Genomic DNA, 15,555 nt, shown 5'->3' with positions numbered 1-15,555 from the left:
GGCAAGAACGCAAGTGGTAGGGACTAAAGGTGGCTGAGGCTTGGGGACTAAACAACCATAATATATTCTTAACTGGGACTCTGCTTAGAGGAGCTAGTACATCCCCTATCAAGTGCTTATAAGCCCCACAAAAGGGGTGGCTAAGAGCTTGCTCTCTGGAGCTGTTTGCTAACTTGTGCACTGAGTCGAGAACCAGCATCCGATGCTGTTAGTTACCACCAGAGGGTGCTGAAGACCCAGACAGCAATAGCTGGAGCTTATTTCAGCTGGTCTGAGAATCCAGCATCCCTCACCTGGTGCACAGCTGCTGGAATAGAATCGAGGGGTTCTGCCTGGTACTTGTGCACCAGGCAACCTGTTTTTGGTATTCTGACAGGCCCCAGATAAAATGTTCTATATGCTTGGCAAGAGAGCGATTACTCTTATATGGGCTTTAAAATGTACAAATATTTAGGAGGAAAGAATCCTCAGTGTCTCAAATGGGTGTTTTGGCCAGTTTTTTTTTTTTTCTTCTCTCCCGTGTACTGGGAATATAACAGCCTCTCAGTACAGTAATGCATGTACCAGACAAGTTACTCCTTGAGGTGTTAATCTTTTATTCTATTTCATAGATACCGTTCTCTTCAAGACAATGCAGTTCAGACAGGTAGAGTCAAACGCTCCCTGATGCCTATTTGCAGCTTCTCTGTACCCATAACAAATTCTTTCCCAGCTCTAGTGCCCCCGAAACAGTGAATGGTTCACAAATGAGGCAAACGCTTGACTCGGACTCCCGGGCACCACTTGCTCTGTACTACTGGTAACTAATACATTGGCTCAATGCTTATCAAATACATTGGCTTGACGCCCATCAGATCCTTTGGAAGATTGTCTTTCTACGTACCATGGAAAGCATTGTCGTCAGTGTTCTAACTAGTGAACTGAGCCAATGCTGGCAGCAACAGAGTTGTGAAAGGAAAAATGTGGAGTGGCTTGTTTGGTTGATAGAGAAACAAACGTATGGTAAGTGATTTAGCTGTTCTTCAACTGAAGTTACGGCGCTGGAGCTTCCACTATCCTTAAATAGGTTTATGCTGTTAGAGTGAACTCTACCTGAAATAATCAATTCTTATTGGCAATCAATGCATTTCTTAACTGAAGTGTAAATTCCACTGAAAACCCATCAGAGGCACCCGCACCATCTGGCAGCTAGAGTTGAAAAAACAACCAAGGACAGTTAAATTTACTATTCTGCGTGTCTATCTTGGCTGTCCCTTCCCTGACCCACACTTCCCTCTGTGTCATTTAATACAGCAGCACTCCCTTAAAGGGCTGGCCAGGGTTTAGGAGTGTAATGTGGTTCATTAAACGTGGTTTCAGCCTGCCTGAACAAACAAGACCAAACTTAGAATGGCTGGCGCAGAGCCGTTTGCTGGCTGCCCCATGGGTTGTATGGTTGTATAGACAGGACCCAAGATTCAAGGCTAGTCTACACTGAAAACTTACATCAGCATGTGTGTGTCTCAAGGGTGTGAAAAATCTACACCCCAAGAGACAGTGAAGCTGACCTAACCCTTGGTGTAGACAGTGCTAGGTTGATAGAAGAATTCTTCTGTCGACTTAGCTACTGCCTCGCAGGGAGGTGGATTAACTACAGTGATGGGAGAAGTCACTGTAGCAAGTGTCTACACTGAAGCACTGCAGCTGTTCTGCTGTACCATTTTAAGTAGAGACATGGGGCTTGTCTACAGTAGAAATGCTGCAGTGGCACAGCAGCAGTACTTCAGTGTAGACGCAACCTAGGCCGCTGGGACATTCTCTGTCGGCGGAAGTAATCCACTTCCCTGAGAGGCAGTAGCTAAGTCTACAGGATGATCCACGTCCTAGACCGGGACCAGGAAATAGGCATCAATCTCGTCTCAGTGCTGCTGCACGTCACACCTTAATTACTGTTCCAGTGCTCCACTTGCACTACTCCAAGTGCTACTTAATAGAAGGAGGGTGGAAAGTTGCCCCTCTCTCCAGCTTACAGCTCTTCTAATTGCATTGCAGCTCTCTGGTAGGCCGCATGGCTTAATGGACTATGGGGCTATTACAGTTCTAGTAGGGGGTGAATTCTGTGCTTTTAACTGAAATGTGACAACTCGACCAAGGAGTTAGCACAGTACAGCCCTTTAAACCACACCCTGCCCCCTCATTCCCAAACACCTTCACAATATACAGACCCTCTCATCCAACAATGCAAACTTCTCGTCCATTAAAATCTCCCCCCCCCCCCCCGTGCCATTGTCCTACCCAAATGTTTCTTCCTTTTGATTTCTAAGAATTTTCCATAGTCCAGGTTCTCTGGTGTTGTGTTAACAATGGGAGCAGTGGCTGAGGCCGGGTGTAGGTTGCTAGGTCGAGGGTAAGCAACCCTTGACGGCTGCCTGTGACTATAACTCGCCGTGTGTGTGAGGAGGGAAAGGGTTTGTATCCCTGTAATTACAGGTCTGTTTACATCTATTCTAATTGTCTGGTGCCCTAGCAACTCACTTCCCTTGCCACTATTAAAATAAATACATTTTCTCAGATTTAACAGGTACATGTCAAGGGTCACAGTGTTCTTTCTTAGGCTTATTTATTTCTTCTAGCTAACGTAGAAGGGTGTAACTACTGTAATTTTTATGAGTGTCTCATCATTTTTACGCTTCTCGGCTCTCTGAGCTCTGGTCCCTGTAATAGGATCTCTCTGTAAGTGACTCCAGTTTATTTGTATGTTTTCTTTTGTTGTTTGTTTTTCTTTTACCCAGCTCTGGTACAGTCTATACTGCAACCAGATTGGTGATCAAAATCCTCCTTTCCTTCCTGGATGCTTCAGTGCCTCATGCCCTGCTTAGCAGCTGTGGTTTGGAGTTAAAGTTACGGGCGTTCATAGGCACCTTGACACACAGCCTGAAATGCAGACAGTCCATCAAATGCTTCCCTAGAGCTCAAAACTTGCCTTGATAGAACAAGGAGATTTGAGGAGACCGTGGAATGCCTCCAAACTGAAATGACAGAGTTGGTGCAGTGGCATTCTAACCTTAACTCTGACCCTGACAAAGCAAAAAAAAAAAAAAAAACCCACTCCTAAAAATGACAGGTTGAAAGAAGGGGAGGAAACCCTATTTACCTTTTAGCTGTGTTAGGGGGTGACATGAGTTGCAGGGTTGATTGCTGGGAGGAGGGGATGGCAATTTGCATTTCTATGCCATCTTCCAGCTGAAGATCTCCAACTGCTTTCTGGGGGAGGGTCATTCTTCCCACGATCCCCCTTTTACGGAAGGGGAAACAGGAGGAGGAGAGTGAAGTGACTGGCCCAAAGTCACTCACTGAGTCCCAACAGCAGTTACATTTCCTGACTGCCAACTGTAACCACGGAACCACTTTGTCTCCTTGTTACATCCTGCAGCATGAAGGAATTAAGCCATTGTCTGCAGCTAAAAGGTGCCTTGTTCAGGGGTCTCACGTCAATCTGAAATGCCGCTACCTAAAGAATTAGGTGTCTTCCCTTATCCATAATGTTGGGAATAAATTTGGTTAAACAATGACCAGATTTGGGAAACTTCTCTTCTGACATCAGACTGGCTACAATGAGCCAGACCATGTTCCTGGGACACCTGAAGCTCTAGTTGAAGCCGGTGAGGGGCGGCGGGGCTTTGCCTGCCCTGTGTTGAGTCACATATTCTGATCATTACCTGATACCGTCAGCAGGATCTGGATGTGCTGTGACCCATTGTCAGATCTCACTGACTTCCCTGGTTAGATGGGAGACAAGACCAGGGCGAGAATGAAAAGAATCTGGCGACCCTGGCCGTATGCATAGGGACTCTATTGTTCTCTCTCTATTGTCTTGCTAGGGCTTGGCTTGCTTGAGGGTGGTGGGGTTGCTTGTGATTGGGTTGATCTGCAGTCCATAGTGGGGAGGTGTGTGACAGAGGATGGAGCCTACCCATGTCACTGAAAGGAATATGGGCTTTTCTGGCCACACTGGGATGTTCCATGTGCCATCCACCCTGCCCTGTGGTGCAGGAGAAAACCCTGCAGTGGCTTCACGGACCAGTCCATCGCAGGAGGCCAACGTCTAGCTGGGTAACACGGGGGTTAGACGTTAAGGTTGCTTTGCCAGTGGTGGCCGCAGCTCTCGGCCACCTAATTGGTCAGATAAGGACCCACCCTCACCAGCCACACATCATTCCCCACCTGACTGCAGTGCAGGTGGGCTGGAGAAGAGATGGGAGGCCTCTGACTTGAGGAGGGAGGGGATCAGACCTAGAGATGAGCAGAGACCATGCTAAAGCTGAGCATGTCCATAGGGCTTCTTAGCTTTGAAGTGGTTCCTCCCAGTGGCGGTCAGTGTCATTTTACCCATGGTGTAGGGGGGCTAGTGACCTGCCTAAGGCCATAGAGGGCTTTCGTTTCACAGCTGGAATAAGAATCCAGGCGTTTCTAGCTCCCAGGGCCCTGTGCTAACCATTAGATTGTGCGTCAAAGATCGCCAAACACTGCTCTAACCGCTAGATCGTGCTGCTCCACACGCTCTCCTACCGCTGTGAAACGAGCCATTGCTTAGTTCCCAGCTCTCGGTGCTTTCTGATCTCAGCTCCCCTGCAATCTGAGGCAAGGTTTGAGCTCTGTCTGCGTCCCCAGCTGCAGGCGGAAATGCTAGCCCCCGGCTCCTCCATTAGATGCTGACCGCTGCCGATGCCGCTGAGCTAGTCCTGGATCCCTTGCTGCCGTGGTGCGGGAGGGTGATGGTGCAGCAGGACACACCCACGGTGGCCTCGGGGAGATCCTCCTCCTCTGCCCATTCGTTCATCTCCGGGTTGTAGCTCTGCACACACTTCTGGTATTTCTTCCCACTCTCATTCCAGCCTCCCACTAGGCAGATGCGCCCGTCGAGGATCGTTACCCCGGCCGTGCTGACCCCAGTGGGCACGGGCGCCACATAGCTCCACTGGCCTGTGTCAGGATTGTAGCACTCCACGGGGATCACATCCACCCGCTCACCTCGGGGGCCCAGCTGGCTGCCCCCTAGGACATACGCACGATCAGCCCAGGTGGCAGTGCAGTGCCAGCCCCGGGGGGTGCTGAGCCCAGCCCGGTCTCTCCAGGTGTCTGTGCTGGGCTCGTAGCTGCACACGGTGCGCGAGTAACAGTTGTTGACGTAGCCCCCGGTGACTAGGATCTTGCCGTCAATGACCGTGCTGGCGTGGCAGCAGCGAGGGATCTCCATGCTGGCCTTGCTCTGCCAGCTGTTGGTGGAAGGGATGTAGCAGTCGATGGAGGCCAGGACCCCCTCGGCGTTGCGCCCGCCGATGGCGTAGAGGAGACCATTGTAGGCGCTCAGACTGAAGTGAGTCCTCTTGTGCAGCATGCTGGCCAAATGCAGCCAGGCGTTGAAGCGAGCATCATACCTGCGGAGAGAAGGAAGAGCTGTCACCTAGCCTCTGATCCCATGCTGCGGAGGGCTGCTCTGAACCTGCCCTGGGGACATATGATCTCTCCCGTCTACCCCTGCTTGACAACGACAAGTTACTGATCTTCCTGCATCTCTCAAGCCACAGATCCTACATCACATCCCCCTCGGGCCCCTGCAGCGCAAAGCTGAGCACATGCTGCAAGGCAAACGGCTGCCGTGCGACCCTGAGCCCCCGCTGGCAGATGGCATTGCTGTTACTGTACCCGGAAAGCAATCCCGGGGCAGTCTGGCAATGCCAGAAATGCTGAATAAGATACAGGCTAGAAATAGAAAGGAGGAGACCTGACGGGTGGAATCCTGAGGCCTTTCTCAGCTGCAGGAAAAATACATGGTCCCGTTTTATTGACTTTTGAATGAATTCAGTGGTCGTGAATGGCCTGGGCCAGGCAGGCTCTGAACATGCTGCTTGCCCTGCAGTGTATCCCCTGTGTATTCCTGACCTAGGCTAGCCTGCCCTCCCAATCCTGAGCCCCAAAAGCTTCTAGCACTGTATCTTTACCTATAAGAAGCCCTTCCAAGCCAATCCTTAAACCTATTCTATTCTAGAGGGGTGGTTCTGTCCTCATCCCTGTAGTATTTGAAAGCCTGCTAGTAGTGCATGAAGACACGATTGACATCTGTCCCGTGAGGGGGTTCTTTCTCACATTCTCTCCCTGGCAGAGGCTAGTAACTGGTCCGAACTCTGTGATGGTTTGGTGATCTGGGGACAGTGTCTCAGAGGGATTAGACTGAGACTAATAAACTCCTGTCAGGAAGGCAAACTTGAACACAGATTTCTGGGAGGCAAAATGCTATTAACTGTGCTGGTTTTCCTTCGTAGCATCCACGTTCTTTATTCGGAATCGCTGGGTGCAAGCCCAACCCCAACTGTGTGTCTGGATTTTCAACAACATTCTCCACTTGGTGTTGCCAGGGTTACATTTCTCCTCTGTTAACAATAATCCCCGCACAGTCCAATGACATGTTTCATAAGAACTTTCCAGAAACCCAAACCCTCCACTTAAGCTATGCAACAAAGAAGAAAGAAAGAAGACAAACAATAGAAATTATACAGAGGGTGAATTTAGGGTTTTTTTAAGCTAATTCTGCCAAACTCGGAATCAGCTAAAGAATGGAAACTGATAATTTATATAGAGATTTGAGCAATCTCTAGCCAGAATAGAAAAGATAACCTTGAAGGGCCACAAAAAGGCAGAGAAATTACATGAAAGCTGCTCTTGCTTTCTGGACCTGTATCATTAACTGTCTGACTAAATAACAGATGTTCTTATTATTTATTTGAATTATGGTAGAGCCTGGAGGCTTCAGCTGAGATCAGGGCCCCAGTTGTGCTAGGAGCTGTACATACCCATAGTAAGAGACGTTCCCTGCACCACAGAGCTTACAATCTAAATAGATAAGACAGACAAAGGGTGGGAGGAAAAACAGAGGCAATGTGACTCGGCCAAGTCACACTGCAGATCAATGGCAGAGCTGGGGACAGATTTCAGGTCTTTTGTCACCCACTCCAGTGCCCACTCTGCTGGTCTACACTGCTTCTCTGATGGGATAGTCCTTAACGTAGCAGTATTTCACTCTATCTGCTCTTGGAGCTATATGTGTATAATAGATATTTCTGATTGGTTTAGCCTGTATTTTCCTCCTGCTCATTTACCCTTGTGAAAAATATCCTCAGAAAAAATGATGACAGAATATGCTGTTGCTTAATGCGTGTAATCCTATCTGTCCCTAATGGCCGGGCCCAAAGATTATAACAACCTACTACTCATGCACAGCAAAAGGAGTTCTCCTTTAGCTTATGTGATAGAGGCCTGCATTTGAGATCTCAGGTTCAAACCCCATTGATGATTGTGGCAGGTATGTATGCAGCCACAGGCTTGTAAACTGAGTACTTGAAATGCACTCTCATGGGAACTGTCTTGCCTTGAGGAAATTCTTGTTACCTGCACAGACTGTTGACTGCATGCTTAGCCTGGTTCCTAGCATCGTTTTGATCTTCCCCTCCTGCCACATAGAGGAACCCATCCATCACAATGACACACTGGTTGAAACTTTTTGCTGGCATCTCAGCCATCTTGTTCCAGTTTCCATCCGGGTCCCTGTAGCTAATCTCTCTGCTAAGAGCTTTCTCGGTCAAAGCTGGACGGCCACCAACTGTGACTAGCACCCTTTGGCCTCCACGGATTTTGGTTCTTCTGGACTGAAGGGTATTTTGCTGGTAAGGGAGCAGATGGTAATTCATAGCCTCCACCAGCAGCCTGTGGCACTCAGGATCTTGCATCATCCGTGGTACTGGTTGCACATGGTTGACCAAATCGGGAGCTGATATGGTGCCAAATCTAATGTTGCTCAGGAGGTTGGCAGCATATGTGACTCGCTTAGGGTCAAACTCGAGCCATTTCATGGCAATCTGGAAGGCAATGACCTCATTTGGGATCTGCAGACCATCATCAATCAGCAGCTCCTTCAGCTGGTCAAAGGTGAGTTTCATGAACTGCTCAGTCTCCGAGAACTCCAGGAAGTTTTCCTGGATGAACTTTCGAGTGGCGTCCTTGGTCTGGTTGAGGTTGTACGTCTCCGAGATGTTGGCGATATACATGCAGTTCTCTACATTTATCTCCTGAATGAGGAAGTCACTGCACATGTTGAGCAAAGCATGTATTTGTAGGCGGCTGGCGGTTGAGATGGTGCTGCCAATGGTGTACAGGGAGAGATTCAGCTTACCGGTGTAGGCGTAAGTGATAACGGTGGTCAAGCCCAGAGGGGAGACATCGTTGAATTCTACTTGTGGCAAGTTGGGATCTCTCTTCAGCAGGCTGTGGAAATACTCGCTGCATGAAGCCATGACGAGCTTATGGACATCGAAGGACTTGGTTTTGGTGGCAATGGTGAGGTCACAGAGGAACTGCTTTTGTTGCATTTGACTCATCTCCTCCAGGAGGCTGCCTCCATGGTTGGGGTTCCTGACCTCTGTGGCAGTGCAGCGGAAACCATTGGAGACATTTTCATACAGACCGTTCACGTGGTTGAGGTGATCGATATCCAGCAAAGTGTCCTCCTCCATCACATGGGCCGGGGGATCCTCGCCCTTGTCCACTTTGTTCTTCTTGGGATTTTTCTTCTTGGGTGCCATCTCAGTGGAGGTTGGCGTCAGATGGTGATCTACAGAGACAGGAAAAGTTAGAAGACACTGTAGCAAGAGGTACTGTAGATGTCTTGCTATGTAAGACATATCGCTAAGCAATTGCTATACTACAGGAGTAGGCAAAGGGTGGAGCTGGTTAGAAATTTTTGTCAGAACAATTTTCCATCCGAAAATTCCATTTTGGTGAAAAATTTTTCTTCCTCAAAATCATATAGATTTTGACAAAAAAAATTGAATGAAAAAAATTGAGGGGAAAAATTGAAAACATTGTTTAGACATGTTCAGAATGAAAAGATTTGATGTTTCATTTCAAACTGACTTTTTTGTTTAGACATTTACTTTATTTTACATACAAGAATCTGAATGAATCTTGCATCTGAAGAAGTGAGGTTCTTACCCACGAAAGCTTATGCTCCCAATACTTCTGTTAGTCGCAAAGGTGCCACAGGACCCTCTGTTGCTTTTTCAAATTTCTGTGTGTCTTAGTGTTGTGGCATGACATACTGTTTGAAATAAATGTTGTAAGCAAGAGACTCCAAGGTGCTGACCTTGATATATCTGGAGCAATGGAACAACTGGATAAAGCAAAGTCATACCTACGGTCTTACCGGTCAGATGAGGGATTTCAAAACGTTCTGAAGAGTGCACAGAAGTTGGCAGAGGAACTTCACACTGAAGCTATTTTCCCACCCATTCAAGAATACAAGAGTCACCGAAGAAGAAGACATTTTGATTCCGAGGCACGGGATAATCCCATAAGAGACCCCAAACAACAATTAAAAGTTGAATTCTTTAACCGGGTGCTAGATTGTGCAATACAGTCAGTTGAAGAAAGTTTTATGCGGCTCAAGGAACACAGCAGTATATTTGGGATGTTGTCTGATATTCCAAAACTCCTCACTATACCTGAAGAAGACCTACACCAGCAATGCAGGGCACTAGAGACAGTGTTGACACATGATGACATGCGCGATATTGATGCGATTGATTTAGGTGATGAACTGAAAGCTCTTTTAAGATACATTTCAGCAGGATCAACTCCAAAGGCTGTTCTGGAATATATGTGCACAAATAAGATGACCACCCTCTTTCCAAATGCTTTTGTTGCTCTATGCATCCTTCTAACACTTCCTGTAACAGTTACCAGTGGAGAACGCAGATTCTCCAAGCTGAAGTTAATAAAAACACATCTATGCTCTACAATGACACAGGAGAAGCTGGTCGGCCTTGCAACAATCTCAATAGAGCATGAGCTGGCCCATACTATGGACCTTCAGGAAGCAGTTCAAATCTTTGCGACCAAGAAGGCACAGAAAGCACCACTTTGATTATTCAAACAGATAAAAATGCCAGTGTTTACTATGCAGACGAGAAAAGTTACATTTGCTGTTCAGGCGTTTGAAAGTTAAGTGTTACTTAAAATTTTTTAACAAGGCATTTTAAGTTGTTAGTTCTCCATTATTGGTGTAGGTAGCAGAGCAGTACCATGAGAGGAGTAGAACAGGAAGAAGGCAGAATTGAGACCTTTCAAAGTTTTGGCCCAAGTGAGGGGATGTGGGGGCGTCATTTGAGCTCCCCGCCTCAGGTGCCAAAATGTTGTGGGCTGGCCCTGCCTGGGGCTGGGAGTCAGGACACCTGGGCTCCACTCCCAACTCTGCCACTGATTTCCTGACCTAAGGCAAGTCACTTAGGCCTACATCTTCAACTAATTTTGAGTGCCTCTGGTTTTGGGAGCCTAACTTGAAACATCAAGGCCCAAATGGTCAAAATGGCCAGTAATGTTGAATGCCCAGCCTTGGACAAATTGGGCTTGATTTTGAGAGGCGCTGAGCACCCACAGCTCACAGCAGAGTTGTGACTCCTCAGCACCAATGAAAATTACTTCCAAGGTGTCTCCATCCGGACACCCAAAATCAGTGGCCACTTTTGAAAACTAAGGCCTTATCCCCCTGTTCCTCCATGTCTCCCTTTACAAAATAGGGTAATAATATTTAAGTACCTCACAGGGTTGAGAAACTTAATAAATATTTCTAAACCACTGTGAATGCTTTGGGTAGAAGGTGCTACAGCAGAGAAGTCCATAGTCTCATTAGCCCAGGCCTTTCGAGATATTTAGACACCTAACTCCCATTGATTTCAGTGGGATTTAGGACATAAATAGCGTTGAGGATTTTGATCTTTATTCCTGTTCTAAATTAAATGCTGGGATAGACCTTAAACACACCCTGTGGACACCGAAGGAACATTTGGAAGCCACTTTTATTCTGCGTTAGTAGTAATGAATTGGCCATCTACAGTAGAAAAACAGTGGGGCTGGGGGACTAGATTATAACAGGGAGTGTTTTGATAAGACCAACCTGTTACCACACATTTCCTTGACTAAAGTAATTTTTAGAATATAGGCCAAAGCAAAACAAACAAACAAAACCCAAACCCTGTGAATTGTTCCCAGACAAAATTTAACTTGCATGCCAGTTAGAGACCCTGCAGTACCCTGGCTATTTCTGTCCAGCTCCTACTCGGTGAGCAGAGAGAGACCCATATGCTTGGGTTACAGATGTGTTACAGGCCAGAAATAGCTGCAGCATCTATGTCTCACACATACCGCAGGGCTGTTTATTCCACTTAGACATAAGTTCAGGTTTCTGGAGGGTTGAGCAATTGGGTTATATTTAGAACTGGGGAGATGGATGCTATCGTTCCAGACAGTTAGGGATTCGACTCACATTTAGCACATAAACAGAGAGGGAAAAGTTTAGTGAAAGCCTCTGCTGAGAAAGATAACATGGAACTGCAACAGGGTATTATTGTTGCATTTCCTAACCTGCTGCTCTCCTGTGCCAACCACTGGGGCAGGAGGAGGGGACCAATGTGAGGCAGATGGAGCTTTCTGACTGTTCTTGTGCCTGGCTGCATGTTCCCTTTAGGACATATGTAGAGGCTAGTCGGGAAGCAAGGGAAAGGTGCTGTGTGCCTAGTTCATGAATCCCTGGCGTGGTAATGCTGGGAAGGGGGGCGGGGGGCTGCAGGGATGGTATGCCTCTTTAAGGTGAACAGAGGAAAGTGATTTGCATGGTGCTTACATCTAATCAAATCTGGGTTTAAAAGAGTTCAGCCATTTAAGTGATCCTGCTGCAAAACTATAATCAGAGAAATAACGGTAGTGTGCGCTTCTTCCACTGTTGTGTCCATGTGGATAGAGAATCCAGTCGGGCTCTGCTACTCACCTGCTTCTTTCAGTCCAAACCCAAAGGGTGAAATTCTGGCCCCCATGGAACTAAATGGGAGTTTTGCCATTGACTTCAGGGTTAGTCCCAAGGTGATGAGCATTTTCATTCACCTCTAAGTAGTAAGAGTTTGACCCCAGCTGATATTCTCGTTTCATTTTGTCACTGTCAAAATGTTTCGATAAGGTAAAAACATTTAGTTTCCACTTTATCGTTTCAATTCATTTGACTTTTAGTACAAATTAATTTTAATATTATATCATTTTATAGACAGTATATTCTATTTAATCATATATATATAATAGTTACATTATATTATAATGTTTCAACTTTGTCTAAATAAAACAGTTTTACTTCTCAAAACAAAACGTTCTGATGGTTCCAAATTGAAATTTTTCAGAATTTCTGTTCCAGGGGAACTGTTGACATTTCAGCTTTTCATTCTGATTCAGTGAAAACACATTTCAAAATGTTGGAATTTCCCATGGAACAAAAGTCCGTTTTCTAACCAACTTTACTCAGCTCCTTACAGCATCAGTACCTTTGCTCCTATGGTACAGGGAAGGTATGCCTCTCTGCTGCATAAACAAAGGACGGAGCATCCAGATTTCACTTGGAGTTAACTTGAATTTCCTGCCTCTTGTATTTTGTGTCTCAAGTTCAGCATGACTAACACCTAGTTTGGAGTCTGTAGCTATTATGACATGCAGCTGGTGTAAAATGGTGTAATCCAGTGGAATAAATGTAGCTATGCTGATTCACTGCAGCTGAGGCTCTGTCCCTATCATTTCAGCTTCCTTGTAGTAAAGGAGTTTAGTAGAGTGTTTCTGGTTTTAAGGGTGCTGTTCCGTAGTAGTGGCTAAATTCCAAGTGCCATTATGCAAGACATTTCTAAGGTGAGAGTTCTTAATAATAACGATATTCAAAAAAATCCTTCCTGGATATTTTGTATCTCTGGGTCTGTCTTTTATGCTGTACATTCTTTGGGGCAGGGACTGCCTTCACTTTTGACTTTTATACAGGGACAAGCACATTATCTGCACTAACAAATCATCATAACTGCCCTCCCCAGCAAAGGCACTGTTTAGATTCCTGGTTGACAGTCTCAGCAGGAGGCCAAGGAATTAATTAGTGTCTCACCTCTATAGATGATCACCCCAGGTCAGAGTGGAGGAAGCTTGCACTCTTATGTTCTGTTTAGGGTCTTATGCCCATCACTGTGGTATCTGAGTACCTTCTGTGGACAGCATGGTCACCACATGTGCTATTCCTCCCCTGTGTGTAGATAGGACTGCAGTACCCAAGGCTGTGAATCTGACCCCCTTCACCAATACTAAATTCAATAACTTAAATAAATACATGCAATTGATTTGAAACTGGATGCTAGAGGTTAACCCTGTGAAGGGCCTGGCCTAGATCAACACTGCTGCAGTGCATGACAGGATGGGGGCATTGCATGAAGAGGCCCCTACGGAGGCTGGAGCCTGGACCTATGCGTCCACTGCAAACCCACCTAGATGACTGGCAGGCCACAGCAGCATGATATTTGCACATTTTCCTGACCCTCATTTTAAACTCAGACTCCTGGAGGAAGAGCTGGTCTCACTGGACTCCCAAGGGCCAGATTTTCCCACAGGTGGGCCCAGGTTTTCCGAAGAGCTCAGCATCCAACTGGATCTTTAGAAAATCGAACCCCAGAAGTCTTGCTGATCCCTTGTGTGTGTAGTATGAGTATTGGTTGCTTGCACGCTATCTCTCTCTCTCACAGTGATTATGCTCCTTTGGACTGTCTCAGTAGCTAAATACATAAATAACTAGATACATACATGACTGCACCCCATATCTTGGTATATTAACCTGTATTTCATCCCTGGTGCAACTCCATTGACTTCATTGAGTTTTGATTTATTTTTCATATATATATGTTGCATTTTATTTAAATGAGAGGGAGAATGTGCTTTACCAGCTGTGGGAACTGACCTGGTTTCTGTCATTCTCTAATCTCCCATGTATCAGGATATCTCTAACAAAGTGTTTCATTGACATATCTGTTTTGGTGTCTACACTGCAAAGTTATTCCAGAACAAGTTAGGGTGTGAATTTAGCACCATAACTATTCCAGAATAAGAGTGTTCACACAGTGAGTTATTCCGGAATAGCTATAGTGGAACAGTTATTTGAGAAAAGCTATGGCTGTCAATTTCCCCTTCGTCCCAGAGTCCAAAACTCTCAGGACCTAACCTGTGTCCTGATAGGATATTTCTGAGTTACATTAAACTTTACAGAGATAAAGTGAAGCTGGGATTTTCAAAGGACCCTGAAGGACTTTGAGCAACAGCGTCTACTAAATTACAGCAAGGTGGGGCCCCTCACTCCGTTGTCTTTGAAAAATCCCAGTTTAAAAGACTGGGTTAATGTTGCTCAGGTGTCCAACTGCAAAAGGGAAGAGCAACCTTTTTAAAATACGGTTAATTCAGAGCAGGACAGTTTTGCTGTTTCTGGTCAGATTATTACTGAGATTATTTTAAAAAGAATTTTTTTTTTACAGACTAATCCCTGGCTACGTGAAGCTTGAATGGCCTGATTAGATTTAAAAGGGCACCGATAGAAAATGAAGTAAGGATATTTTATTTTATTTTTAAATCAGTAATCCCTCCACTCAAAATTTTGCTAACCTAATCTCTGTACCAGTATAAGGAGCTGACCAAGAGCATTACCAGGTTAACAGCAAAGATTCACCTGTAGTTGGTTAATATACTCTTCCTCCCGCTTAGGTATTTTGTTTGGATTATTTTCCTTGTTGTCTGATCAAATTGCCCGTGTCACTGTCAACTAGTATTAATACCACCGAGCTGTGTTTCAGCCTGGTCTAATAACACAAAACAATGTGATTTACAAAATAAACATACTTTCCTGGCAAACTATTTGGAAGTCAAAACTCCAGGTTTAATTTAAATGCCAATAAATTGTCTTGACCCACTTTTTAAACCCCACCACCACCGCCACAGGGACACATTCCCTGTGCTATTCTTTGCCATCTGCAATCAAATTAAACATTTCAAATGACCCACACACGAAAATCTCTCTGTAAATATTGAACTTGAAAGGGCAAATATTGACTTTCCGGATCCATTCAGACGAAGTTCTCTCTGCTCCTTACCTTGGTGGTAAGACGGGTTAGTCCAATGGGGACTGTGGCCAGGGCAGAGGCTCTGCGCTCTGCACATCAAGAGACATTGAGAGACCCTCAAACTTTCCAAATGAAACATTCTACCCACCCCTCCCCCAACCCTGCTAGGCCAGCTGAGTGTTCTTATCACGTTAGCATTTACAGCAGCCTTCTGGTGGTGACAGCTGTCCTCAGCACAGGCCTGAGAGACCTGGCTAGAGTCAGGAAGAGGGGGAGCTCAGTTCCAGCCAAGTTCAGCGTGACAGTGGCTGCCAGAATCTAGAGGTAGCAAATAAACTGGATGTGCTTCCAAACAAGTTCAGATTGTTCTCTAATCTGCCACCTGCCCCGAGTGAAAGTGAGTGGCGGTGACTCCAAAAGGGACTGATCAAGGACAGAGACCATTTGAGGACAGGGGAAGGAGGAGGACGGCTCCTCAGTGGTGCGCCTCTGATTTGCACCATCTGAGAATCTGGCCCAATAATCTCATAGACAGATTAGCAGGAACGGAATAAACAAATCACAGTTTGCA

At 46.0% G+C, this 15,555-nt stretch overlaps 1 protein-coding gene across 2 annotated transcripts; it reads right to left on the bottom strand.

Moving 5' to 3' along the window:
• Positions 1 to 579: 579 nt before the first annotated feature.
• Positions 580 to 15,148, bottom strand: LOC101941225 (kelch-like protein 31). 2 transcript variants are annotated; one of them, XM_005302087.5, is made up of 3 exons: positions 15,015 to 15,148; positions 7,426 to 8,644; positions 580 to 5,417 (listed from the first exon to the last, which is right to left on the bottom strand). In XM_005302087.5, exons 1-3 carry the CDS (start codon positions 15,121 to 15,123, stop codon positions 4,685 to 4,687), a joined length of 2,061 nt encoding a protein of 686 aa, XP_005302144.3. In that variant the 5' UTR covers positions 15,124 to 15,148; the 3' UTR covers positions 580 to 4,684. The 2 variants fall into 2 exon arrangements, with proteins under 2 accessions (XP_005302144.3, XP_065433145.1); XM_065577073.1 differs by lacking the exon at positions 15,015 to 15,148 and adding an exon at positions 12,995 to 13,130 and having other exon boundaries at positions 2,739 to 5,417.
• Positions 15,149 to 15,555: the final 407 nt, after the last annotated feature.

This window comes from Chrysemys picta, chromosome 23 (assembly GCF_011386835.1).
Source record: "Chrysemys picta bellii isolate R12L10 chromosome 23, ASM1138683v2, whole genome shotgun sequence".
Classification (NCBI taxonomy): Eukaryota; Metazoa; Chordata; order Testudines; family Emydidae; genus Chrysemys; species Chrysemys picta.
Note: the sequence above shows the minus strand (reverse complement) of the source record. Positions and strands in the feature narration are given on the sequence as shown.

What these genes read in the sequence shown, in the direction of transcription:
- LOC101941225 (XM_005302087.5), bottom strand. Translation starts at nt 15,123, where the DNA reads ATGTTTCATTTGGAAAGTTTGAGGGTCTCTCAATGTCTCTTGATGTGC. An exon ending in TAACCCGTCTTACCACCAAG is followed by an intron (nt 8,645 to 15,014) that starts GTAAGGAGCAGA and finishes CTGTCTCTGTAG; the next exon opens with ATCACCATCTGACGCCAACC. An exon ending in GCAGTCAACAGTCTGTGCAG is followed by an intron (nt 5,418 to 7,425) that starts GTAACAAGAATT and finishes TTCTCTCCGCAG; the next exon opens with GTATGATGCTCGCTTCAACG.